The sequence below is a fragment of the Myripristis murdjan genome, chromosome 12 (assembly GCF_902150065.1).
Source record: "Myripristis murdjan chromosome 12, fMyrMur1.1, whole genome shotgun sequence".
NCBI lineage: Eukaryota > Metazoa > Chordata > Actinopteri > Holocentriformes > Holocentridae > Myripristis > Myripristis murdjan.
The window spans coordinates 22,268,145-22,293,803 of record NC_043991.1 but is presented as its reverse complement, the minus strand read 5'-3'; the positions used below and the strand labels follow the sequence as shown (position 1 = coordinate 22,293,803).

Genomic DNA, 25,659 nt, shown 5'->3' with positions numbered 1-25,659 from the left:
GCTCAGTATGGCACGCTGACCAAACATACACACTCTCATAATGATAAACAAATAAATGCAAAACTAATCAGCATCATCAGCTGCCAGCAATCACACACATTTTCCTCAGGAAATGCTGCTTTTCTAATATCAGTATTATTATTACTATGTCATACAATTACAATACACTGCACATATTTCAGTTTCAGATTGTCTTTACAGGACACCCAACTTTATAAAATTGAGCAACACGTCAGAAAATATGGCACTGTTACTATTTAATATCAACAAATGAAAGACTGTTCTCTCTGCTCTTAATCTCATTTTCTTTTATGGAAAGTGCACAGGTAGATAAGTTAGCCTAGGTATGTAGCATACACCAGTGATAGTTCATGTCTAATGTCTGCCTGTGGCTGTAACAAGCAGGTGGAACTGGACATTAGGTTTTTAATGTAATACAGTGCTGTTCTGTGAATAACATGCCGGATTTTCTGAATCACAACAGTGATTTGTCAGAGATCTTAAGTTTTGTTTTATTTATATGTTTTTTTTTTTTTTTTTTTTTTTTTTTTTTATGGATAAGTACAAGCCAACATTAAACTGCAAGATTATTGCATGGAGTTTGGCCTACTGCACTATAACCACAGTGGCTTTGTTCTCTAACAAAGTAAAACTAAATCAAATACCTTGTTTTATTTACTTAAAAATATATAGACTTTGCTGTGTTTTTTACTCAGGCACAGTAGCACATTAGTGGGGCATGTAAACCCAGTAAATTGGGCCAAGCGATTTTTGGTGGGAAATGCCCACCCATGCCCATATCTAGATCCGGCCTGGTTTTGCAGTGACCTCTGTGTATGTGTCAGTGTGAGAAGCTCAAGGGAAATGTGTAGGGAAAGTAGAGTAAGGAAACTAACTTTGATACATGCAGCAATGTGAACTGCACAGGGTGAAAAGAGGTAAAGTGAGATTCTGTAGTGGGAGCGGGCCTCTTTTAATAGGGTGTGCTGACTGTGTTGGGATGGGAACTGTACCAGGGACCTGGCATCATTGGAAACTCCAAAAGCCTTGCTAATTCCTCTGAAAGTTGACGGGGGAGACCTTGAATCTTTGGATCTGCAGTGGCAGGACCTGGAAACTGTGGAACTGGTGTGAGGGAGGGACCAAATATATCTGGAAGTTTGGTGGAAGATTCTCACACCTCTGGATATAGATGTGGTGAGAGACCTGGCATCTCTGGAAATGGGGTGTAGGAGGGACCTCACATCTCTGGAAATTGGGTGGAAGAATGGGAGAGCTTGAAGTATGGGGAGGAAAATGAATCGGCCTTCTCTGAAGATAAGGAGTGCCATACATCTCTGGGAGGAAAATGGAGGGAACTCTAGGCATTTTGTTACCCTGATCTATGTGTATTTGATGTCAAAAATGCTACTGGCCTCCCGTGGAGAGGTGTGTAGCAGGGTCTTGGAATTTCTGCTATGTCTATAAAATAAAATGTATTAGGCTTAATAAACAGTACAATATGGGAATTCAGGCTAAGAACAGGCTACTACTGACCGATCTTAGGGTGCTTATCTATCACTCTCCTGTTATTTACTGCAAATTTATGACCCATTTTCAGCTTTTGAGTTTAACATCAATTGTACTTTCATAAACACATTTGCACCACAAGCCGGTCCTTTATGTTCAACCAATCCTTCGCTTCCTTTTGGATACAAAATCGCTGTTCTTCCATTTCCTTCTTGACCTGATAGGCTTTTCCAAGGTGCTGAAGACATTGTCAGCGGAGAGCACGCGAGAGGAGCTACTGGCCTTCCTCCAGCAATATGGCAGCCACTACGTGTCTGAAGCCCTGTATGGATCCGAGCTCAGCTGCAACATCAACTTCCCCAGCAAGAAGGCCCAGCAGCAGCTCTGGCTGCAGTACCAGAAAGGTGAGCGTGTCGGCGGGAAGGAAGGCCAAAAATGCAGAGGGGGTGAATTCTAGAGAGGTGAAAGGAAAATGACACTCCCTTATTAAAACAGTCTATGAATTGATTGTAGGGGAAATCTGACAAACAGATTTGTCTGTCTACCAATTCCGATATTTAGTTTTCACAATCCCAAAAGGTAAGTGGGGAAGATAGAAGAGACAGCCAAAATGCACAAGGCATGTTTTGAGTATGGGTGCAAGAGATCAGATGTGGTTGGACATAAGATATACATCACAAGTATAAAGGCAGAGAAACAGCTACAATTTAACGAGGGAGCAAACAGGGAATGTTTTTCCCCTTCTACATTTTGTTTTCATAGACATAAATATTATCAAATCTTAAAAAATAGGGTGTTTGTAATAATTTCTGCTTACAATGGGGATATAGTTCCTCCATTCATCCTCCCTCAGTTCACCTCCTGGTTAAAGGCAGCAAGGGTAACATGAATTTAACTATAATATGGCAAGCTGACTTAACAGGATCCCAAAAGTACCGAGCAACATTGTTCCTTTCAAACAGTGGGTTTCAGACAAATTTCCTACCCTTGCTTTGCAAAGACTCGGTCTAGCTTAGTGCCAGCCAATGCAGGAAAACCTTTTCAAATAGTGTTTTTGCTGCTTGGGCTGTTTAGCCTGACTGATTTAGGAGGCAATTACTAGTCATTGTGAGTGTCAACAGAGGAGGGCACTGCAGACAGCAGGAAGTAAAACTTAATAGAATATTACAAAATTCCATTATTCTTCCCGTTGACAATCAGACATATACTAGAGGGTATTTGCTCAGAGCCTTTAACTTATTCATAAATAGTTTTTTTGAAAAGACTTGAGTGGCAGCTTTGGTTAGAAAAAAAAACACTTTGATTTTTTATGTATAGAATGGGCTGAAAGATTGTTGTGTGAACATATTATATGGACCCCCCCCAAAAAAAACAAACAAACAAAAAAAAAACACCATTGCTCATTTTGATGTTTTATGGCACAGAGAAAAGGATTTATTATCTCTGTCCTGCTTTGCTCCAGTGAGGACACATAGAATGTTCTAGATTGACTGATCATAAATAGGTTGCAACAGCACACTATATTCAGCCATTTATTTTGACACAAAAGCCAATGGTTTGCTTTTGTTTAAACTGGGGCCACACAAAGAACAAATAAATAGATAAATATGTGCACACATACATGAATGCAGTTGTGTTACAGAGCATATAGAATAACATGGCATAAAGAAGAACTGCAACAGATAAGGTCTGATGTTTCATCAGTGTTTATTGCACTCAGATAATCACCAGTACAAACATAAAATTGAGACTGCACAGAGAGGCCTGTAATGTGATTAACATAGTGTAAAATTCAGCCTCCAAAGGACTTGACACCTGAAGAACATATGGGTGTTTGGTTCTGCACACACACATGGACATATTGCAACACTCACCCCAAATTCAGGTAAGGTGAGAAAAATACTCTCTGATGTTCAACACAGTGATACAAGGACACTTTTTTTTATTTATTATTACTATTATTTTTATGTCAACAAAAGTTAAGAATATCTGCATTGATGCTCTTGTAAGGTCTACTTGTCATGACCACTGAATAAAGTGTAGGTAGTGAAAAAAGCAATCTTAATGACAAGGTTGGCATGCAGCTCAGATAGCATATATCCTGACCTGAAATCCTTTGGTGAAGAAACAAAATGTGGGCAAACCACAAAACAAATAAGTCATGAATACACAATCAAGAAAATGACTGATAAGTGTTTATATGTTACTATTTAACCAGCTGTAAAGTCAGATATTTCACCTTTCCTGATTATGGTTGCAGCTGACTGTGATATGCATTTGGGAACAAGTTCAACCTGAATTGGAGAAGATTTAAGGTCCCAGAGCAGGCATATTACAATTTTTAATTAAACTCATCTATCATTTCTGAGTTTAAAACACAGCCCCTGTTACAGGCTATTTTAATGCAAATTCAGCACCTGTGTTAGACATATCTAGGCCATGTAATGTACTTCAATGATGGTTGGGTTTCAATGATAAATTGAATACCCAGTATTTAGGCCACACGTTCTTTTAATTAAAGGTGACTTTTACTGTTATCACTTTACCTGAAAGGCTTGTTAGGCTCAGTAATTCAATTGCACTCTTTATATAATATAAACATTGATACAGAACAAGTCTACACATTGATTGATCCTGTGTCAGCCAAAATTGTACGTTACTGCTGTCTTTAGCATAGCTAAAGCTTTACCCAGGTACCATATTGGCAGTGTATTTTATTTCTAACACATTTTTCATTAAAAGAAAACCTCAAACAGCTACAGGGGAACAAGGAAAACACACACATACACAGACACACAAGGGCAAAGAATTAAAACATGGAGACAGGGAACCAGTGTACCCGTGTAATCAGGCCAGAATGGGTGTGATGTGTTGATGGTTCCTCTCTCATCAGAAGCCTTGCAGTGCTGTTCTGGACATACCGGAGTTTCTGGACACCCCTGCCAAGGATCCCCATCAAGCTTTTGTTGCCACACCCAAGGCATGAGAAAATACAGACACAAACCTCTCTGGAACCAACAATTTTAGGATTTGACAATGGTTGATGGGATTTTTAAAACTTTGAGAAGTAATCTTTGCCCTGATACTTAATATGGCCAATTAAGGAAAGGTAAGGGCCCAAACTGAAGCCCAGATTGAAGACTGCAGAGGAAAATGATTTAGTAAGCAAAGGTGAGGTGGTACATGTTTGTTGGGCTTAGTAGGGCTGCCTTCAAAAAGGGTCTGACTTTTTTTGACGACTGTGTGCTTCAACCAAATGCTCATTTCCTCAAAGCAGCTGTGAGGAAAATTAGAAAGACTGACACACTATCCATTCCAGCTCAGTGTACTGCACAGCAATAGATTACAATTTCAAGCTGACTGATGACACATTTTAAAAGTAGCACATAAGGAATAAAAAGAGGAACCAAGGACTGAACCTTGAGGGGCCCTACAGCTGAACAGAGGCATCTGGGATCTCTAAACCTCCCCAACCTCAAGAGTTGGGCAGATTACGAATGTCCGCGGTGCTGTGGAGATGTTCATGTAGGATAGGCTGGTCAGTGCTGTTGAAAGCAGTGTTAAGGTCAAAGAGAATTAGGAAAGGAGCTACAGTCAGCCACCATCAGGATCTTCAACTGATCCTAAGTAAAACAGTTTGAGCGCTACAGTGAACAAAAATGGATATTTTCAAAAAAAGTTGTTGAGATTGAGATGTTCCTGGATCTGATCTGCAACCACTCTTTCCAGCAGTTTGCAGAGGAATGGGATGTCGAGGAGAGGCCTGAAGATGACCACAACCTCTTGGTCACCAGATGCATGAATAAGCATAACAGCTGGAATGGGATCCAGGGCAATTGTGAAGGATTTCATCTTGCAGATGGGTTTCTTCAACCTGCCTCTTGCTACTACTTCACTTGAATCAAGAGTTGTCTGGGAGGTCCCTGACAGAAGGTTGAGGGGAAGAGTAGATAGAGACGAGGTTCTGCGCATCAGTGATCTGATCATGCTTGAGTAAATAAAGTGAAGTGAAAATGTCACAAACTGCTCTTCTGTAGTCTCAACTGGAGAGATTGTGGCTATTGTGCACAGTGTGCAAAATCGAGTACGCCAGTTATAGACAGTGAAAATAAATACCAAATAAATAAAATAAAAATAAATGATACATTTCTTAGCAAGTTCTTTAAACAGAGCCTTTGATTTTCTTCTTATATAAAACTTCCATGACTGAAAAGGAAAAACAGATATGGGTTTTTACACACCTGTACAAGAGCTTTTTCATGAAGATCTAAATAGGACCATCCCAAGCCACTGCAAATGGCTTTCTTGCATTATTACTTTTCTAAATGGGCTCTAAACGCCTAGTGTCTTTTCCATTGCACATATTTTATCAATGTCCTCTGCAACTAACTGAATGTTGATGCTTGCGTAATAATGTCTTATTAGCTAACCACAAGGTAAACCTGGAAGTTTGACCAATCCCCACCACAGATAACCAATTAAATTTAATGATGGCAGATGCATTCAGTTATACCAGAGTTTATTACTGTGACCGGCCTCACTCTACGAAACAGTGAAATGTCAATGATAAAGTGCTTCACAGGCCATACGCCTTAGTTTGCTTTATGTCACATGTATGTCAGTGTTTAATGTTCAGCTTTCTCTCATGTTTATGTTGAAAAGCTGAGACAACTGAGGAAAAATCCATGCATTCCACTCATACAATGAGGCTTAAAGGTGGGTAAGCAAGCAGAGAAGGTAGACAGGAGTGCTCTTAAAGGCTCTTATATGATAGTTGTGCCTGGATTGGCTGCTACTTTTTTATAATTTTTCAAAAACACTAATTAAGGCTTTCTTTGTGTAAATTGTGCCAGCATTCTCTGCTGCTGAAATTTTGGCAGGCATATTTTAGTGCTGTGATCCATTAAAATCTGCATGAATGATAGAATTTGCATTGTAGCACAGCTAAAAATCAACATTATTTGACCCAAAGTGATTGCAAATCTGGTATAGTGATATGAATTCATCACCTAATGAAAGCTGGAGTGAAAGTTGTTTGTACTGGAGCCACTGATATTAAAGTGACCAATACAATAGGGTTTTTTTTCTACCTTTCCCCAACACCCATACACACATCAACACATACCCCAGTGCACCTCTCACACATTCAGAGATACTTGTGGATGGACTGGATTATTTCCCCTAACAGGTGGAAGACCGTCTCCTCTGGATGTATGTGTAGACTTTGACACAGTGGTCCCAGCAGTCCAACACCAGCAGCTGTCCTTTCTGAGTGATGGCTACTCCCACAGGGCAGGTCAGCCCTTCCTGGATGAGAATTTTGAATCCACCCTCTTTAGGAAACTGGAGGATTTCCTTCCTGCCACTGTCAGTAACCAACAAGTCACCATTGTTGTCCACACACATGCCAGTGATACAGCGGAAGTCCTCTGTCTCTGAGAAGAAGTGGCTCAGCTGCTTCCCTAGCTGGCCGTCAGTACCCACCGAGCCAATGGAGAAGCCACCCTCGAGGTGGGGCTCATTGTGGCGTTTTTCAAAGTTCAGGGCAAGGCCCTGAGTGAAATACACTGTTCCAGCTGCATCACATGTCACAAACTTTGGCCGCACAGCAGAGCAAAGTCGGTTGTAGCTGACCACACCCACATTGCGGTCCACTGCCAGGCACCACAGCTTGCCTCCTTCCACATCTGAAACCACAAACTGGCCTGATGGCATGGCTGTGATTCCCCAGGGCTTAATCAGCTGGTTCTTGTGGCAGGCCACACAATGTCCATCCATGGTGTAGACTTTAACTGAATTGTCATAGTTATCAGTAACCCCAATCAGGCCTTGAGGGGTGACAGCGATGGACAATGGGATGAGGTTGGGCAGGTCAGCTCCAAGGAAGCTCAGGACAAAGTTGTCAATGCTGCTGGCATTTCGGCGGATCTCACGCTGGAAACCTTTGCGATTAAAGATCTGGATGCGGTAGTTGCCACGATCAGCCACCAAGACCTCACCCTGTGGTGTCACACAAATGCTGACTGGCAAGTTGAACATGCCAGGCAGGTTCCCTTTACGGCCCATCTTCTTCACAAATTGGCATACCTGGAGACCTGCGGCTGCCCCAGCCCCACCAGGTGACGGCCCCCCTCCATCCATGGACTTTGACTTAAAACTGCCTGGTGAGGCACATACTGCCTCCTCTACAGCTGCAACCATGTCTACATCTCTATAAAGATCCATTGGAGCTCCTGCTGTACCTCCTGTAGCACCTTCTGCCCCAGCTACTCCTTCAACAACACCCTCAAGTGCGAGCTCCAACCCACTCTCCTCATCATCTGTATTGACAGCACAGGTGTTAGTGGTGATCTGGCCCACCTCTATTGCTTTGGGATTCTCTGGCCGGACCAGCTCTGGCTCTTGAAGCTTAAATGTCATTGGTAAGCTGGTCCTCAAGTCAAGCTCCTCTTCATCATTGCCCCCACTATCATCCTTTAACAGAGCAATATCACTCTGCTTCATCTGCATTGTCAGGTAGTCACAGCGAGACACTACCTGCACTTCTGCAATGTTAAGGAGATATGTCTGCTCTTCCAGGATCTGTCCATTGAGCTTTTCCACTTCTGCCATGGAAGCAGCAAATGTCCTTCGAGAGCGACTGAGTTCCTCTTGAATACGTAGCTCAGCTGTGGCATAGTCCTGCTGCACTGCCCGATACTTAAGTCTCAAGGACTTTGAAATATTGTCAATAGCTGTCTTTTTCTTCTGAATTTGGTCCATAGCCTCACGCAGAGCAGCCAACTTGCTACCCAGTTCTTTGCGGCGCTGTTCAGCTGCCAGCCTGATTAGCTGGACTGAGTGGCCTTGATGCAGGTGACCGTCCACTTTACAGAGGTCACAGAGGACTGTAGCACAATCATGGCAGTACTGGCGTGGGAGACGGTTGCAACAGGATTTGCACATGAGGGCGGCGGCAGCAGCACTGCAGGAGCTAGTACAGTCCAGGATCTTGAGCACAGTAAGGTTGTCAGCCAGCTGGGAGATACTGCTCATTCGGGAGACTTTGCTGCAGAATGGGCAGCGCACACCATTGATAGTACTTGCCAACAGCTTCTCTAGGCATTGCCGGCACACCGTGTGACCACACTGCAGGAGCTTGGGCCTCATCTGGTCTGAGTTGTAGGTCTCCAGGCAGATAGGGCACTCAAGAACCTCCCGCATTAAATCTGGGTCCAGAGAGGGGGATGCTGCTGCCATTATGGTTCTTGCCTTTAAATGAGAAATAAAAATAAAATTTAAGACATCAGATATTATGTGATATTTTAACATTCCTGTAAGAACAGATAAACGTTACTACAACAGGCTCATATGCTCCAAATATTTATGTGCAAATATCTTTTGTAATAAGTGATGCATTTCAGTTTGGGTGTTTATTCTGCTCTCTGGCATGTTTTGCAGCAGAGGGAAATGGGTGACTTGACTTTACAAATACAGGAGGATAAATGCAGTGCAACATACAGTATCTGCACATTTTGTAACCTTTATCTGATACATTAATTGCCACTGTGTGACATTATAGGTGTTTCAGTACTAAACACTGCTGCCAAGCTTGCATACTGGCTAAGTTTAAAACATCTGAAAGGCCGCCCTGATTCTCATACAACAACGTAGCTCCATTTTCTTTCAAAATCAGCTAGTCGTGTCCACGTAACATCTTAAAATAATGGGCGGATGAGCGGATATTGCGGTTGAAAGATATCTCTGACCTACCATCACTGACACCGATGTAGCCAACCGGAAGTGTTAATCAGCTAAGAAACGCTAGCTATCACTGGCTACATCTTTCTGCTGACAAAGAAAATGGTGAGCTCACACAGCTGACATGCAGTGGCAGAAATAAGTAGGTTAACTGAGGAGTTGTCTGACCCTGGGCTGTTTTGTTTTTTAACGCCGAATTAACAGAAACATGCCTGCACTGAGACAACCCTGAAGTCTAATAGCAGCCTTGTTATGTAGCACCATCTTGCTCGCTGGGTCGTGCTAGGTGGGTTACTGATAACTTAGTGGTCCTGAAATGGAAACTATTTGTGTTGTGGACCCCCTAATTTCATACTACTAGTAGTCAGTGATCTCCCATTGACAAGACCTGCCCCTCGACATGATGCGGTAACGTTAATATTATTTACCACAGGGCGGATTTTTACGAACGTGCATTTAAAAACAAAAACAAACAGTAATGCGACTCATCATGATTTTTATTCTATTAAAATGTATGGCTAAATAGATTACCTTCTCCTCTACGTCAGATGGCTGGATGTACACGGCTTTTGATGGGTGTGCTGTGCCGCTGCTACTGTGGCGAGACTGCGGTGCTGACGACGTCACGTAACCACCGACACCAGCCAGGCTGCGACGCACAGCTACGTCCCAGACGGCTGTTTGGATTGGCTGCTACAGTCTGCGTACAGCCGGGCCACAGTCCTGCAGTAATTTGAACCGCTTTATATTAGTTATGAGCCTACAGGTAGTTATTTTCAAAAAGCTATGGACTGTCAGTGATATTTAGCTGGTGCCGCTGACAAACAGAATAACTCGTTTATATTTATTAAAATTTGATTAACGTTTATGCATCTTCAACCTCCTGGATCCTGCATTGAATTTGATCAACATGTATGCAGCTGCAACCCCTTGATTCCTGCAGTCTGTTAAACATGAAACTGCTTCATTCATAATTATTCATCACCCTCAGATGAAGTCATTGCCGTTGGAGTGTTCAGTCTGATTTCATCATGACATCCTGCTATCCTGGGGGAAAAAAGACAAAAAGCACAGACTAGAAAACAGACCCCATACTGAGACACGCAGAGAAACTGATACAGTACTGATACACTACACCCATGGCTGCAGTGATAGTGAAGTGGGAGCTAAATTGATGGGTAGATTGCTGAGGGGGTTGTGAGTATACTCTGTGTCTGCAGTTAGGCTGTTAGGTGGTTGCCAGATTCTAAAGTTCAAGGTAAAATAGAGGGATACTGTATACCTGAGTATACCCTCTACCACACCACTGGCTTCCACTGCATGTGAAACATTCAGGTATGGTTGAAATATTGCAGTGTTTAGCCATAAGCCAGTAACTGCAGAAATTGGCCACTAGATGGCAGAAAATGCCTTTCATATCTAAAATTTGTCCATACTGAATAAATGCATGTGAGGGGTATGTATGGCAAGTAAGACCTTCTGAACAGATTTCAGATTTTGAACAGATTATTTGATTCATTAATGCAATTTCAAAATTAAATGGTCCTAATGAAACCTTGCATATTCATTTGGCATGTCAGTTGCATGCAGTTGTATAACACATGAACTGACCATTTCTTAAATTGTATTGTATTGCAAATCCATAACATAGTATAATATACTGTTTGCATTACATATATACCAAGTCATAATGGACACACATTGGAATTTGCCTATTAATGCCATCAGCCATAGTGCGCAATGGATGATACAGAGCTTCTTATTACACACACACAAACACAAACATATAAACTTTTTTTTTAATGTTGTTTATGTATGAGGCCATTTTTAAAAAGTTTATTGTGCTCTTTGCTTGCGTTTTGTTTGTAGCGTGCATTTCTGTTACCAACATAATAGGTAAAAATCAATAGACTGCATAAAATTAATTGGCAGTGTGATTTAGATATCTTGCCTAACAGGGGCCTGTTAAAGTGGGAACCTTGACAGTTGTCCAGCACTTGCAGAATACAGCCATCTTTATGGAGCAATAACAACAACGCCAACACTAACAATATCTAACAACATCTGTATGAAATTACCATGGAGTATATCTGACACTTTTGCTGTTGTTGCCCAGGCAACATCAGTCTGACCGGAGGGGATTGTTTCCCCGACGCGAATTATACTGCAACCAGTCCACAAAGATGTTTTAATTAACAAAGGCGGAGACAGATCAATGATTGGGAAATTCAGCCCATTTTTCACTGTGCTTGGTGACCAGCCAATGTTGCATTAGCAGCACTTTCATTCCATAAAGCAGAGAGCCATCAGTTAGTTTATAAAGAGGCAAAATGGTGAACCACTGTTTCACACATTTCACACACATACTGTAAGTGTGGTCACAGCTTAACATGTGTTACCTTGTGATAGGGTGTCAGCTTTGGTCAGATTCCAATGCCGCTTTATATTGGAACAACACAAGGACAGCTATCCCAAGCACAATCCCAGAGATCTTTTATTTCCTCCATAAATACCTGAAGGACCCAAGTCTTATATCGAATGTCACTGTTTACATAGATGGAACGCTGTACTTGGAGTGTGGGGTGAAATAGGTAGGAGGGTTTTAGCAGGCGTGAGACTGGCTAGCTACAGCCAACCTGATCTAATCACAGAGCTTTATTTTGAGGGCTGGGTGACGACAGCTCCTTTCTGTGTCTGTGTTGCCTCAAGAAGTGCATGTAATTGGGCTCTTAAGGCCACCCCTTAAGCCTGTTTACATAGCACATGAAGTTACCTCCCACCTCTTCAACTGCTTACCAGATACACTCACAGAGTCAGACACACAGACATACGCTAATCAAATACACACATGTATGTGCACGTACATGCATGCACCTACATACTTGCATGTTTCCTTCTCTTACACACACACACACACCACCAGTTTCCATTTTCTGTAGCAGTCAGTTCCCATTACAGTTGGCTTTTTGAATCTAGTCTATTGACAATGCATCTTCTTTTCGACCTAAATTTAAATGATGACCATGTATATGTCTCAAATTAAAGCAAATGAAGTCAGGGCTGCATTCACTTCCCCTGTAAGAGTGATGTGGAGGAACTGGAATTGAGGCAGCAGTGACATAACATTATCTTTAAGTCCTAATCCAGTTTCCTCAAGACTTTTTTTTATTGTATCAAGGCCACTTAATTTCAGATTGAGAAAAAAAAAATCTCAGATGTATTGCTTCGGCATTCTTTGGATATGTTTTTTATGTAACTGAGTTAGTTTTGTGCATGGTTTTGCATGTGAGCTTGTAATCATAAAAACACTATGATAATCCCATAGAACTTGAATTGGAGTGGAATAGGTTTTACCGTTCAAATTAACATAGCGCAGTGGTCGGTCATTTTTACATGCGTTGTTGCCAATGCAAACAACTGTTGCCGTTGCACCGGGCTAACTTCAGTGTTCCAGTTGGTGGTAACTATTAATGCTGATTACTACTTCAAGCGAGTAGCAACAGCACAACATATCCTCTTAGCTCTCAAAAGAGTGCGGCACACTTTACTGTCCTACGTGTGCATTGCCACTGTAGCAACTAAAGACAATCGCTATTTTATTCTGAATCAGCCAAATGACCTTAGCAAATGGTTCAGTGAGCATCCTGCTCCATTCACATCCTGTGGATTGTTTCTGGCTGTTAGAACACGGTTTCATGCTTGCATGGTTGACGTGTAATTTCAACTTGCACCATATTAGGTACAAATTCTTTGCTTGTATCCTGTGTGACTTTTCTTCTGCAAATAACATTGATTCAAGACTCTTTCAACGACTAGTCCTTACACCCTGAAAATGTAAGATGATCTCCACCTGTGTTGTTTTCTCACATTTTCCCACCTGTGCACAATCCACCGTTTCTCACAGCTGCTAAACACCACCTACTATAGCACACAGCTGAGCGTTTGCTTATGTTTGACAAATGAAGCGTTGAAGGTTTACCTGCCCCATTCTCGTCTTTGGCTTAATATATTAAAGATCAGTGAAATTAAATTAATTTAAGTGTAATTCTGCACATAGACACACTAAGACTTAAGCTTTCTTTTCTATAACAGACACATACCATTTGAGTTGCACTGCATGTTATCTTTCTTGTCCCTGTGAAATAGTTTGAAGGCTGCTCCATTTCAATATGATTAAGGGCATTAGAGGAAATGAATCATTTGAAATTGTTACCCTAAGCTGTTCTCAATTACCCTACCTTGAAGAATGTCATTTGGAATGGCTTTTTGGAATGGCTTTTTTTCTCCCCCTCTCGCCCTCTTCCTTCTATAAACTGTAGCCACAGACCGTGTGACTGTGTAGAGTGTGTGTTTGTGTGTATGTCTGTATGTCTGTATGTATGTTTTGTGCTCATCTGTTTGTACGGAGTATTCTCTGTGTGCATGCAATTGGGAGTGTGTGAAACACATTTACACATTATTGTATTTATCAATAGATTCCCACTTCTGGTTCTGATGTTGTTTTCTTTTATTGACCTTCAATCAAAAAGCAGCTTGAATCTGCATAACACCTCTCAACTACAATTCATTTAGACAACCTGTATCTTTTCACTGGGTAAAATGCATTATCCTGAGTTTAATAATCAAAATAATATTCATATTTATTAAAAAAAAAAAAAAAAAAAAAAAGAAGAAGAAGAAGTTTCCCATGCTCCTGCATCTCAGAGACCGCAGACAGATGATGAATCATGTCTCCGTGCACGAGTGTAAGTCAACGGTTCCACTGTGAATGTAAACTCACTGAATGTTTTTTGGTGCTAATTTGTTTGAGTGTTACTGAAAAAAAACTCATTTGGAAAAAAATCATTCATGTATCTTCTGTTCTAGTAAATGCATATAGACACACACAAACACACGCCACATCAGCACAGATGGCACATCTGCTTCACCCCAACACATGACCTGATGTCTTCTCCAAGGGAAACACTCAACACCTAATTAGCATTTTCTCCTATTTCTCCTCCCTTTCTCCTTTCCCTGCTTTTTCTTTTCCTGTGCTACATTGTAGGAGCAAAAATACCCCCAACCGCAGTGAGAGCATCAAACAGTGCTTGTTGACGCTCAGGAGGAAGAAGCCATTGACCCCCCATACATCCTTGGTCTATAAAAACTGCTGTTAGTTAGGGATTACTGTAGTTTTTTTTTTTCTTCTTCTTCTTCTTTTCCCTGGCTGCCAGCAAAAGTAGATCCAGATGCTGTATGCAATTGAGGCATTGTGAAACTCCCCTGTCACTCTAACTGTGTGTGTATTTAGATAGGGATTGTTTTGAGGAAATACAGAATAAGGAAGGGTTAGGGATAGGGAGAACTTTTTCATGGTTTGGAAATAACAAGCAGACTGGGAGAGGTGGCTGCTTTTTCTGTTCTTCCATTGCAAAACAAGTGAATTTATCATTCTTGTTAATGTTATTCACCCTCATCTGAAACTCCTTGTCCTACCCACCCCTATCCCCATCTTCTCTTACCTACCTTCCATATCCCAGAGGCAACAGACCAGGGGGTTGGTGGAAGCGGGCGGCATGAGCTGAAGTCAGTTCCCTTCATCAGCTACCTGTCGGCGCTGCTGAAGAGCCAGCTGTTGTCTGAGGACCTGGTGAATGGTGTGGAGATCCGCTGTGAGGAGAAAGGCAGCTGCCCATCTACCTGCCACCTGTGCCATCACCAAGCCATGATGGGTGGTGCTGAGGATGGTGGAGGGGGAGGCCGCAGTGGTAATGGCAGAAGTGGAGAGCAGCCATCCCCTATCCCTGTGCTGCTGGAGGTCAGCCGTGTGGTGCCCCTTTACAGCCTGGTCCAGGACAATGTCACCAAAGAGGTGAGAAAGGGGCATGGTTGTAGCATGGCGGGAGCTGTATGCTTGCAAGAGACAAAGAAAGTATGGTCTAAAAGTGAGACAGCAAAATTACTACTCCAAAAAAAACATCCACATCCAGTTACATAATTTTACCATATTGTATACTATCCTCCAAGGATTTAGCAGAAATAGAGAAATATTGGAAAGACTGCAGAGTGTTACAGAGAACAGAAATGAAAACTAGAACTTGCTACAAAGAAAAAAAAAACTCCTCTAAAGACTAGACCCAGGTATTCAGACATTTCAAAAAATATTTACACCTTTTCAAAATGATAAATTTATGGCATTTATAGGCATATTTATTGTGTGCCAACAGATAATCACAGATAACTCACGTTTAGCATGATTGCAGTAAGGTTGTCAGATGTTGAGACTTCAACAGTATTTAGGGGACAGCTGCAAGCTCATTATAACCATGAAGACAATTAACAAATAGAAAGTGCCAATTCAATGCCTTTCCATCAGACATCCTCTCCTGCCTTCTGGTGGTGGCACATTTATTTTGTGCATGTCTGTAGTCTGATAGCGTTAACACTCAAGTTGCAATTGCCAAATATTACCTCTAGGTGGCATGGGTTGGTTAACTTTGACCACTGGCAATATGCAGCGTGATACAGAGGATATGAAAAAGATGACGTCATGGTTTTCTCCTCTTGTGGAGATAAATTATCTGTGGGGCGTGTGTGTGTGTGTGTGTGTATGTGTGTGTGTGTGTGTGTGTGCGCACATGCATGCGTGGGTGAATATTTAAGAAAGCTATTGCATTGCACATTGTGCGTAAGGATGAACATTGCTGTGCATACACAGTTCTGTCTGCATGCATGTCTGCAACTGTATGTATGAGTGCAACATGTGTGTCCAAAAAAAGCATGCGCAGCTGAGAGGTAGTACGAATTCAGCGACCATGACTGGGCTGTGTTCATGATTCATCCTGTGTGAGAAGTCTTTGGAATATTAGATACTGGACGTTAGTCATGCTAGATAGCTCTTCCTTAAGGTAATTAAGGAGAGGGGTCTGGCTCCGCTTGACATTTAGTCTGCCACATTTTCCTTTGTTTGGGCTCCATATAAAGAAAGAGAAATGTAATTAGAGGGTCTTTGGCGTCGTCTTGCTACCTAGCAGCTGGCATGTGCATTGTTTGTGTATGTGTGTGTGGTGTGTGTGTGAGGATGGGGTGGGGGTGACTCACCTGTAAACAGTTCTGTGTTGGCCTTTGCTCAAGCATGATGATGATGTTTCCTGCTCCTGAACAAACACACAGACCTACACATGCACACACATACACGCTCACACACACACTACCCCCCATGGGGAGCAGACTGGTTCACGCTCCCCCCAATCAAGCATCTAATTACCTTACCTTCTGAAATTACAGCAGGCAACAACAATACCAAAGGCAAAAACACACTGATGCACGCGCACACACACAAATACACACAGCAAAGCCCCCTGTACGTGCCGCCCATAACAAGCACCACAGCCCCGAAGAAAAGAAGGCACAATCAATAGCAGACGGTCCCTAGTGGGTTTCATCGATAGCTATAAACGTGAGGAAGAGCAAAATGTCCTCTTTTTTTCCACACTACCAACCTCCCTACACACCTCCCTATCCATCCCTCCCTCTTCCCCGCTACCCAACCCCTGCTCTTCTGGGGATGTAAAAGGTGAGATGTATGTGGAGGAGGAGAAGGGGTAGACTGCAGTGGATTGCTCTGGCAGGCACTCAGCCCTTCAGAGGTAGCTTGAGGCAGGATTATTAGCTTCTTATTGATGTCATCGACCCCTTGGGAGTGTAGGGAGTCCGTCACTCTCCTCCTCCTCTCTTCCTCTCTTTCTCATCTTCTCTTGGCTGTGACTGCTGCTGCTTGTCTGAAAGACTCTCCACATACGTATGTAGCATTACAGACACAACACCCTGCCCCACCAGAAAAAAAAAAAAAACACACACACAAACAATTTCTATCTCTCTCTGTCTGTCTCTCTCAGTCTCCCTCTCTCTCTCTCTCTCTCTCTCTCTCTCTCACACACACACACACACATACACACATACTTTTGCTTGAGACTATCTTTCTACTTGGCTGGATCTATCGGGAAAGACAGCTGCCATGTTGCAAAAGCTTTCTCAGAGATGAGATTCTTCGTCTGACCCTAACCCCCCAAAGCAATCAGAGTAGAAGCTTAGTTGCCCAGGTTATGAGGAGGTGGACTGAGGATATACCCATATATGTATACTTATGTGCATGTCTGTGTCTTTGTGTGTCCACAATAGTCGCTTATATGTACCTTTCTTTTTCTCTCCCTGTCACTCATTCTCTCTGTCTTTCTCTCTCTTTCTCTCTCTCTTTCTCTCTCAACTACCTGCATCCTTTAATGGCCTCTTTCTGGCTGCCTGGTTGTTTGACAGGACATGTCGTGTCCCTTTCACATCAATCTAGTCATTATTGAGCCAGAAGGGGATTATGTTACTATGTGAAATTACCCTGTCCTTGAAAAACAGCCTACCGGGACTGAAAAGGAACAAAGGAATTAAAGGTTAGAGAAAAGATCAGTATATTGGCCTTCTTAGATTGGTGTGTGGCTCTGTCAAAGACGAGAGAGAAAGTATCACTCTCTCTGGTGTATTCAGTACTGCCATTTCCAAGGATTAGTTTCAGCGTTAGAGGAAGAAAAATGCAAGCCATGTGGTAAGCCATATCTCTGAAGATTTGTGTGAGATGACACACGTATGGATTTATCCACCTGATCAGAAAATTAAGGTTTACCGTGGAGCCTCTTTTTTGGGGGTGCTGAATTGGATCTGTTCCCAGCCAGTGTATGTATAGGTTTCACAAACCAACCCAGCACACCAAAGGCACTGATTGTATCTATTTATGAGTGAGAGGGCCCCTCCGCAACACAAGCTGGTGCATTCACACCAGGGCTAGTTATGTTTAGTTGTGGTTGTTAGTCTAGTTTCAAGACCACTTTGTTTGATGTCTTAGGTTTGTCTTGATTATGTATCTATTTTGACTCAGACTTATCTTGGTCTCAGACACTTTTGGGAAGTTTACTTTAATACCAAAAAAAGATCTAGAGATATGAAATCATCAGGTATATTCATGTTTGCTGTATTTCGTCCCCGAGTTTGTTTGTTTTATTCCCTCCTCAAACAAAAAACATATTTAGAGATTACTCCTGTAGAAACCTTTTAAACAGTAGTTAGTCTATACCTATGCACTGATGGATTTGTTGGTAGTACAGAGTGGATTCGCAGATAGAGCCACATTTTACTCCATATTCAATTCAATGTCAGTGTCACCACTTTTTTGCATTTGGAAGAAAATGTGCATGGTTTATTACCTATTTTGGGCTCTGTCTTGAGACACATTTGATCTGGTTTTGACTCAGACTCAACTGAATCTGGTCTTGGAACTGGATTAGATTCAACTAAGGTGGTCTTGATCTCTCTCTCTTTCTGTCTCTCTCTCTCTCTCTCTCTCTCTCTCTCTCTCTCTCTCTCTCTCTCTCTCTCTCTTCCTTGATTTAGTGCCAGAGACAAATACCTCAGTGGGTAAATAAATAAGCTAACACCAGTGGAGGTTGCCAGCTGTCCTGTGTCCTGTGCTGCTGTGACTGAATTATGGCAGACCTTTTGAACAAATTGACTGTGAGACTAATGACTCAGAATGCTCTATATCTTGCCGTGTGGCCCGTCATGGTCATGCCATATCCTTGCACTGCACCTTTTTCCCACCTCTGATTAGTTTTTTGTTCTATTTGCCTTCCTCTGGGTCTCAAAAACACCATTGCCTATGGTGGGTGGGGGGTCAGATGTATATTTGGCTCATGCAGCTTTTGAACTTGTTTAACAGGCTTGGGAAGATGATCAGAGAAGGGATGAGACAGGGTGGTGCGGATTAACAAGTTTACTGAATGGCCCTCCCCCCTCCCCACCCACTTTATCTCTCTTTTTTCAATTTGCTGAACCGAGCAAATCTGTGTGATAGGGTGTGGAGATTAATTAATTGGATGCAGACACCTTCCAAATAAATAAAACAGTACACACTCATAGATGCTACCCTCAGATTCATCCAAATAATCTTTAAGCCCTTATAAGGTGACACCAGCAAAAATACAGATAGTATCTGGTTGATAAATATCCTATTTATTGCTTTTTCTTTTTCTTTTTTCAAGTTTTGGGGCCAAATGAGTATTTTGTAATATAAATGGGATTGGACTGTTTTGTAACATAAATGGTCTTGGAGAGTTGTTGTATAGTGGCATTTGCTTTGGTGGAAGGCTTAAGTCAAATTAGCAAGGGCATCCTTGGACACCAACAAGCCAGTGTGGGTTCTGGTTCTCTAGTGACCGGGCAATCCTCCATCAACCCCCTGGTGAACCAACCCTCCAGCTGGTCCCCAGTGTCCCATTTCCTGGAAGTACTACTTCTGATAGGGTTCCTAGAAACAGTCCATTGGCTCCATTGTTAACACCATTAGCCTTGAATGATTGAATGGACCGCGCACACACACATAAATGTACAGTCACTGTTGATGGTGTCCTGCATGCGCTGACTTGGACTCCTTACCACTACTGGTGATCATCTTATAAATCAATACTGTGGGCCAGCTGGCCAGTGTTTTCACATATTAGTGTCTGAAGATGGACAGTAATATGGCCAACGTACACTAGCCAAACAGATTAATACATTAAGGAGGTCACAGTGACCTCCCTTGCATTCTTGTAAGTCACAATGGGCTTCTACGAAAGTGAGAGGTCCAAATATTGCTTTGGTGCCAGGGTGTCTGCAGGCTTTAAATGATGTCAACGTTTGAATTTGTGTCAGGAGTTGCTGCTGATCAGTTCAGTGGCCTCACAGTTCCCCGATCTTGTCTTATGTTCAAAGCAGGGGGTGATTACATTTCAGCTCAATTTGTTCAATACTGATAAGGTCAATAGAGATGAACTGTGGCATATTTGTGAAACAGTAGATCCTTGTGTTATTGTAACCACGCAGGCATCACTAGTTCCCAAAACCAAATCTGTCTTGACTGCACAAGCACTTACCGTCAATGCCCTTGAAGGACCTTTTTGTCAGAACACTTGCTTTTCAAATACAAAGCATAATGGGGATGATTTGTGCTTTCTTTCTTTCTTGACACTCTTTGTCCAATACTGTACAGAATGTATATGGATCAATTTATGTTCTGGGAAGTGCACAATCTGTAGCTGATCAATATAGTATAAGGTATCCTGCTCTACTCTGCTGTGACTTGTCCAACAGAATTGAACATATGGAGGGAGTACTCTCTCCTGGGCCTTTCAATGTGTCTGCCCATCTCACTGAGGGATTTTACTCAATGACCCATTTTTTTTCTGCACCTGCAAGACACTGTTTTTTTCATAGCTGTGCACTTCACATATTATCGCATAACATGTATTAAACTATCTCACATTTGTTAGCTGCCTTTTTTTTTTTTTATCCCTCCCTCTGTTTTACCTCTTGTGCCCCCCACCCAACCCCCAACCTCAATCTCTAAGCCACAATTAGATTCCCTATTTACCCAGTGGAGACTGGCTTGCATTACTCTTCAAACATAAACACAGCGGTAATCGCTTTGTCTATTTTTCACATGTGCAGCCATGCAGTCAAGCGCACAGATCCGTATGGGGTTTTTCTAGGAATCTAGTGGTGGTAAACGCATGGCGGTCCTGTGGTCTCACTCTCTCTCTCGCTCTCTCTTGCCCCTAGCAGCGGAGGTCATTTCTCATTTCTCATGTTTGTCTAGTCTGCGTGCGTGCACAGACCTACAGTTCAGGTTTTCTTGTTGCTTTTATCTGTGGCCTGCTTCCCATTGACATGAGGTGGCAAGACCCCTGCTGCTATTGTTTTCTGACAGCAGTTAGTCACATGGGTTCAGGAGAGGGGGGGAGAAATGTAATAACCTTTTTCCCCTTTTTGGTTTTGTAGGGGGTTATATGGCCATGGATTATAGTGCTTGCCTACCCACCTATAATAACTGCTCATTCAGCAGGCTCATTTAGGGATTGTTATATCAGAAGATAAATAATGTGAAAGCTTTGACTGCTGGAGGCCTGCTGATCCTGTCATCCAGTAAGGTGGGAGGCCCCTTTTTCGTAGTTTTTATACATATATCATCATCCCTTGATTTTTCCTCTAATTTCCTTGCTTTGTCCAGCCCAAATACACACTGTCTTCTTTCCTTTTGTCTCTCTACCACATCCTTCTTTTTCTAGCTCTCTCTTACTCACTGCCTCTCAGTTAGCTCACTTGCATACTCAGAGCAGGATCCATTGCATTACATGAAAACCAGTAGTATTGGAGAGAAGACTGCTGAGCCTCCTCTGCAGCTAACAGTGCAGTGTTTTGGAAATACAACTATTAGCCTCTGAATGCATATATCCCCTTTTTTCTCTGCTACGCTGTTCATCTCAAATGTCATTTCAATTAATCAACTCGTGTCAGAAATCATCCTTGGCATTTCTCCAATGAACAGGAAAGACCAATTGTGGAAATCAATCACTAATTGGAGTGCATGTGTGTGTGTGTGCGTGTGTGTGTGTGTGTGTGTGTGTGTGTGTGTGTGTGTGTGTGTGTGTGTGTGTGTGTGTGTGTGTGTGTGCATGTGCGTGTGCACACACATGACTGTATGTATATGGCTGCTTTAAAGATGTGTGTGGTCTCATCAATTCCTTTGCTCTCAGATGAGTGGATGTCATGGCTTACTGGGGCAAAAGGGAGGCTTCCTTTCGTTTTTCTTTTCTTTATCTTTTCTTTCCTTTTCTTTTTTCTTTTTTTCCGGAGGCCTGGTGCCCAGTGATAATGTTTCCGCATGGTTCCAGTGTCTCTGAGCCATTTTTGTAACTGTGATCAAGCACATCTCCAAAGTTGCCTGCATGGAGAGGCACTGCCAACCAATTAGAGCACATAAATAACTGTGTACTCCATTGATCCACAATGTGGCAGGGGAATCCAGGGTGCTTGCAGACTCCCTTTTTGCTTTGACAGATATATTGGCATTTTGTTGCTCTTAAAGGGGATGATAGAGATTCTGCCATTTCTTTTTCTTTTCTTTTTTTTCTTTTTTCTTTTTTTTGCCTATTGATGAAGAGGATGTTGAGAAATTATGTTGGCAGCCAACAGTGCCTCAATCTTGGCATATTTCCAGGTTATTAGTTTGAAATGGTACGTACCCTCCTTTAGTGAAAACTTTTTGACTTCAGAGTTAAAAGTCTATTTTCCCTTCTTAATCTGTATCAATCTGTAACTGTTTGTCTCTCCATCTGTCCCCTCCCCTCCCACCCATCATCCCGCCTCCATGTGTACATAGACAGATAGACATACAAACACACCCACCCACACACACGCACACACACACACACACACACACACACACACTACATACATTGACCTTTCCACATCCCTCATCCCAATTACCGGAAGGCAGGAACATCTCAGTAACATCGGGAAGCTTACACTCTGACATCATAGATGCCCCCCTTGCCACTGTGACTTTTCTGGTGGAGGTGAGAAAGCTGTGAGACCTCCCCCCACCCTCTTTCTTTGTGTGTGTGTGTGTGTGTGTGTGTGTGTGTACGTGTCTGCGTGTGCGTGCTGGGAGAGGGGCCTCATGGCGCCTGAATGAGTCAGTGGTGACACCGGTGGAGAAGGTGGGTGGTGTGGGGTGGGGTGGGGGAGGACAAGGAGCGCATGTTCCAAGAGATAATTGCATTTCTCTCACCTGTTACCCTTTATAGGCCTTCAAGAGCGCCACAATGAGCTCATACTGGTGTGCTGGAAAGGGCGATGTCATTGACAACTGGTGTCGCTGTGACCTGAGTGCCTTCAGCAAAGATGGCCTGCCCAACTGCAGTCCCCTCAGGCAGCCAGTGTAAGTGTGAGCATGAGTATTGACACCTACGAATTCAAGCACAATAGAGATTTCATGAATGCCTGCTCTGATGCACCACATGCACCTTTGCATAGGCACATGCACACACACACACATACACACACACACACACACACACACATACACACACACACACACACACACACACACCCCTACCTGTCTCTATTGACTCATATCTAGTCCCTTCGAGGGGACTTGTTAAAGTTGTAGATACAAGCACAGTCCCCAAGGTTCTAATTGCTGTCAGTCGGCCCTTACACCCACTCTAGAAAGAACATCCTCTCATCCAAGGTGTCCTAATAATACTGTGGGGACTGTTGTGAGTCATACAGTCCAGCCATTGTTGCCCTCAGAACTTTTAGAGAGAACAGAAAGTTGAAAGGGCAAAACTTCAGTATATAAAGCCACGATTAGAGCATTTAATTGAACAATGAATGTAGAACAGGCCATTTTTGAATAATTTATTCCTATGTTGGCACGTGGTAAGTTTATATTACTATTAGTTAATAATCACATTTAACTAGTTCTTGTCACTCAGGGGACTGCACCGACATTAGTGGCATGAGTTAAAAACTGAAATAGCTGTTACAAATATGTCATTTGTACTTGGTATACCTAAAGTTAATACATGTATAGTTGGACCTACATGCCAGCATAAATTATATTCATAAACAGTTTGTTCATTCGTTCATCTTTACCAACAGTTGAGTCACATATGCTTTAGGAATTTGAATACCGTAGCACTGGATTGCACAATTTTACTCATGTATTACAAATGTACTGGGTTGCAAGGGTAACTTTTCATGTATTAATAATTGATTACTAATTCATAAACAAGGTTATTCCAGATACCTTAGAATAGAAGCAACAGAAACGTGTACATGTACATCAAAAACATGATTTAATTGTACTTTCAATAATATACCAATAATATAAATAATACCAGTAAAATATCAGTTTATGACAGTCTTCTCATTTGGTTGATCAAATTTATATAGCCATCAGAGAGCAGCAGGACCTGTATGTTGTTCTATCTTGTTTGAAGAAAATGATGACCATTTTCACACAATTAGGCGCATGTTATCCACTGTGCATACCTAGATTAAATTTTATGCAACCCACATCAGGTTCTTGCAGAAGCACAGACACCTCTATGCTTTGGACACACCGAAATGGTTGGCTGTAGCTTGAAGTTTATACAGTGGAAAACATCATTAATCATCACTCGACATCCTCATCCAAAAAAGTCAGGTTGCTGGGTCCAGCTGCCTGTGCCCTCTCCTTTCCAACAATTCTCCAGTGCACCTGAAGCCTTGAGTTTTTATTTCCAACAGTTAAAGGGCCATAGCTGCGGTGATCATGATGTGGTAGTACAGAGTGGTGGCTGTAATTGTTTTGGGGAAATCAGACTGTGTTGAGGCATGAAACAAGTGTGTTTGTGTGTTTTTAAGTAAACTCCATTTTCACATTTCTCTTTGGAAACTGAAATAATAGGTTACTTTAGTCAGCATTATTGTGGGGAGTTGTCAGTTTATACCGCCATCATGTAAACATGTAAATCATGGAAAAAGACTATTGCTTTTCTCACATTTGGTAATTGTGGCACTATTGTGCAATTTTAATACAGTAATGACTAACTGAATGCAAGCTTTTCATTTAAGAAAATCGTTTAAGGAAAATAAATTACAGGCAGCCGGCAAAATGATGGAATCAATATTATTCTACAAAGTTTGCTGTAACTGCATTGTTATTGTGTGAATGATTATTGTCCTCCAAAATATGACATCAGTATCATTATGCATGAAGAATGTGGTGACCCGGTTTTTAGCATAAGAGACATACTGGCGACATGCGATATGTCCCTTTGTGCAGTGTAAATTGGGTCTATTCTGCATGGACTGCACATCTCAGCCAAGAACACTGATTTGTCTTTGCAGAAGTCGGTCTTTTCAAAAATGCCAGCGCGTCATGTAGCAAGGAGTATTTTTAAAAGGGATGAGATCAGCTGAGTTGTTTGGCCTTTATTGAAATCCCCCAAACTCCACCTGTTAATAAGGTATTCCTGTGGCTTTGACTCCCTGTTCAGCCCCCTGTTATCACTGGTTCTGAAAATTATACACTACAAAAGTAAGCTGACCACACTCCAGCGAGGAAATCCCTGGATTTCAACGCCTTTGTTACTGCTATCAGTACAACCATGAAAGTAAAACCCTCAGAGTTCTCAAAGTCAGCTCAAACCCGACAAGGGCCCATGAGAACCTGCTGGGTTTGGGTCGGGTCAAATTTTTTTTGTCATTGTTCCATGGGTCAGTTCAAGCTCGTGTTTCTGCAGCTATGGTCTGATTGGGCTTTTTATCTTTTTCCCACAGGTTAGTAGCAATAGTAGCAATAATCATAGTAGCATTTGTAGTTGTAGTGGCAGTGGTGCAGTGTAGTAACACTTGAAGTAGTAGTTGTGTCATTAGTCAATGCAGTAGTAATAGTAGCAGTAGTAGATGTACCAGTTATAGTAGAAATGTGCTAGCAGCTGTACTCTGACAAATACTAGCAGCAGAATTTGTAGTTACACTTGGAGTTGTAGCCTGCCCATAGGAGCATTAATA

At 42.1% G+C, this 25,659-nt stretch overlaps 2 protein-coding genes across 3 annotated transcripts in view; one reads left to right on the top strand and one right to left on the bottom strand.

The window, feature by feature from the left end:
- astn2 (astrotactin 2) overlaps positions 1–25,659 on the top strand; it is a 491,396-nt gene that overhangs the window by 392,993 nt on the left and 72,744 nt on the right. For both annotated transcript variants that reach the window (XM_030065131.1, XM_030065132.1), the window contains exons 16-18: positions 1,734–1,913; positions 14,772–15,103; positions 22,902–23,035. In XM_030065131.1, the coding sequence (XP_029920991.1) occupies positions 1,734–1,913; positions 14,772–15,103; positions 22,902–23,035 (646 nt within the window). The remainder of the gene's footprint in view (positions 1–1,733; positions 1,914–14,771; positions 15,104–22,901; positions 23,036–25,659) is intronic.
- trim32 (tripartite motif containing 32) lies at positions 3,200–9,952 on the bottom strand. The gene is made up of 2 exons (XM_030065133.1): positions 9,781–9,952; positions 3,200–8,760 (listed from the first exon to the last, which is right to left on the bottom strand). The coding sequence occupies exon 2, from the start codon at positions 8,746–8,748 to the stop codon at positions 6,691–6,693; it is 2,058 nt and encodes a 685-aa protein (XP_029920993.1). The 5' UTR covers positions 8,749–8,760; positions 9,781–9,952; the 3' UTR covers positions 3,200–6,690.

Excerpts from the sequence above, each read along its gene's own strand:
- trim32 (XM_030065133.1), bottom strand. The coding sequence starts at position 8,748 with ATGGCAGCAGCATCCCCCTCTCTGGACCCAGATTTAATGCGGGAGGTT.